The sequence below is a fragment of the Nanorana parkeri genome, unplaced genomic scaffold (assembly GCF_000935625.1).
Source record: "Nanorana parkeri isolate BGI_ZX_2015 unplaced genomic scaffold, ASM93562v1 scaffold1606, whole genome shotgun sequence".
NCBI lineage: Eukaryota > Metazoa > Chordata > Amphibia > Anura > Dicroglossidae > Nanorana > Nanorana parkeri.
In genome coordinates, this window is record NW_017307874.1 from 343,533 (window position 1) to 346,356 (window position 2,824).

At 53.5% G+C, this 2,824-nt stretch overlaps 1 protein-coding gene across 1 annotated transcript in view; it reads right to left on the reverse strand.

The window, feature by feature from the left end:
- Positions 1-1,793, reverse strand: part of AQP1 (aquaporin 1 (Colton blood group)) — a 38,722-nt gene extending 36,929 nt beyond the window's left edge. Inside the window, exons 1-2 of the mRNA XM_018570836.1 lie at positions 1,730-1,793; positions 995-1,297 (exon numbers count right to left, since the gene is read on the reverse strand). Of these exons, the coding sequence (XP_018426338.1) occupies positions 995-1,297; positions 1,730-1,793 (367 nt within the window). The remainder of the gene's footprint in view (positions 1-994; positions 1,298-1,729) is intronic.
- Between the last annotated feature and the right edge of the window lie 1,031 nt (positions 1,794-2,824).

The window sequence follows — 2,824 nt, forward strand, 5'->3', positions numbered from 1 at the left end:
TGCGTCCAGCGGGCTCTGCGTCTAGATAGGCAGAGCCAGCTATCACTCACGCAGCTGGGTGGATCTCGACAGTAATGTCGGGATCCGTCCTGGCTGTGGGGGTCTCAGTATACCGCAATATGCTGAGCTTTGGGTTACGGGAGGAGGTTAGTATATGTCCTCCCGTGACCCTTAAAGGAGAGCTGTGGGGTAAGTGCTTTTCCCCATAGTTCTCCTTAGGGTAACGGGAGGACACAAACTAGCGTCCTCCCGTCACCCTAGGCTCAGTATACCGCGAGCTGTAGCTCATTATATACTGAGACCCCGCAGCTGAAGCGGATCCCAACAATTGTGCCGGGATCCGCCCAGCTGCGTGACTGACAGCTGGCTCTGCCTATCTAGAGGCAGAGCCAGCTGTACCCGACCCCTCCCCCGTCCATTCCGTCAGTCAGCGCTGGCAGATCGGAGCGGGGAGGGGGGAATCCAGCCCCTCCCCTGTCACGAGAGGTGAGCGAACGCCGGTATGTGTTCGCTCACCTCCCGATCTACTGAGCCCACCTGTGACAGTCTCATTGTCACAGGTCGGCTAGAACTATGAGGTGAGTGAAAAACACTGACCCCCCATAGTTCTCTTTTAAATCTGGTCCTGAGCATACAGGCTTCAATTACCTCCGGCCTCCAAAGGGTTAAACAAGCCACGCACGGAGAGAAACATTCCAGTTCATTTGTAGAAACATTATAAATGTCACTGCATGCACCTCATACGTTTTACTTTCCAACGTACACGATTCTTTATTACATCTCATTCTCGGATGATATCACAGGAGGGACTTGTGCCTGACGTCTAAATTGGCTGCTTGTGATTCCCGTATCTCGGCTGTCATGTGAGGCGGCTGTTGTGATCCTGATGTTTGCAGCGCGGAGGCTCTTGGAGAACCGGGTCATTCTGTGTCTGTACAGTTCTATATCTCAGTGTAAAACGTTCAGGTATGATTTGCATTCAGCCGTTGTGTACCGTGACCGTCGCTAAGCTCATCGTAAGGCTGCAGGTGACCGTACGCCCGTGCCCTCCCATAATAGAGAGCCGGAAGGGTCTCGGAGGTTAGGTCAGCGAAGTATTTTTTAAATGTGAACTTGGATTTTTGGGAAAAGACACAATGGCTGCTGGATTTCAGATCGGCTCTCTGGCTTTGGTCCAGATCCCAGGAACAAACGTAGTGAAGCTGAAGAACGAAGCTGGACAGCATTGACCAAAGTGGTGGTAGTCCGTAGTTGTGCCAGGACAAGGTCATCCAGTGCCCAGGGTGAAGGTGCCAAACTGTAGCAGTAAAGTATTGCACATGCACTGTGTGAAACGTGAGTGTAGTACACATGTAGTATGTGGCCGTGTGAGCGGTGGTCATGTGACCTTGACATTGATCAGTAGCAGACCACACACACAGCTCGCTTTTCCTCCAGTCTCACCTTCAATCCATCCTCTGTTTTTTCTTTTTCTCCTCTAACGGCACAGGCCCGAGTCCCCTGGGTCCTGTGCCTCTATACCGAGTGTTCCAGGTCATTCATAACTTGAGGACAGAGTATGTTTACCATGTCCACAATCATGAATGAATAGGAAATGATGTAGACCACTTCCCATTCATTCATAATTGGGGACACGGTAAACATACTATGGCCTCAATTATTTACAAACACTCAGCGATCACTGATCCCTGACTGCTTGTGCCTGCTCTCCATCCTGACTCGCTATCACCAGAGGCTGGAGAGAAGAGCTCGATCTCCTCTGACAGCTGACTTCTCCCCTGCACCACCGCCATGGCCTCCTGTGACAGCTGTCTCCGCCCCAATCTGTCACAAGAGGCGGGGCGGTGTGAGAGGAGAGCTCGGCCTCCTGTGACAGCGCTGACAGCTGTCTCCGCCCCCACACCGCTTTCCTAATCTGTCACAGGAAGCTGAGCGGGGCAAGGCGGGAGGAGAGCTCGGCCTCCTGTGACACGCCAGCCGCTCACATAGCTCTCCTTCCCAGCGCCGCTCGGCCTCCTGTGACAGCTGTCTCCGCCCCCCACACCGCTTTCCTAATCTGTCACAGGAAGCTGAGCGGGGCAAGGCGGGAGGAGAGCTCGGCCTCCTGTGACACGCCAGCCGCTCACATAGCTCTCCTTCCCAGCACCGCTCGGCCTCGCTGCGTTGTGTCAGAGGGGACACCGAGCAGTGTTCAGCGGGGAGGAGAGAAACCAGGGATACACCGCAATTGCAACCAAAAGATGGCACTTTCGGCATTTTGTCAAAAGTGCAATTTTCGGCCGATATGTTTCAGCGCCCTGAAATTTCGCTGCATCCCTACCCGAAACGCATTGATTGTTTTGTATTATCCGATTAAGCACTAATACTAATATGAAATATATGGAACCAGCGACTCCAGTGCTCACCTGCGGGTGTCTCCCAGCTGCCAGCGATTATCCACCACCTGGTGCTTCCTGGGAGGGTACTGAATCCCTCCCGGCAGTCAGGACTGTGGCTCGGTATCCTGTCGCCTTTCCCTGACTCAGTCCTGTGTCCTGAGCCCTGTTACCCGCTAACAGTATCCTGTTACCTGCCTGTACCCAGACCCTTTGTCCCTGGTGTGGCCCAGCTTGAGTCCTGTTACCTGCTTCCTGTCCTGCGTCCTGTTACCTGCTTGCAGTCCTTTCTGAGTCCCACATCCTGTTACCTGCTTGCAGTCCTTTCTGAGTCCCACATCCTGTTACCTGCTTGCAGTCCTTTCTGAGTCCCACATCCTGTTACCTGCTTGCAGTCCTTTCTGAGTCCCACATCCTGTTACCTGCTTGCAGTCCTTTCTGAGTCCCAC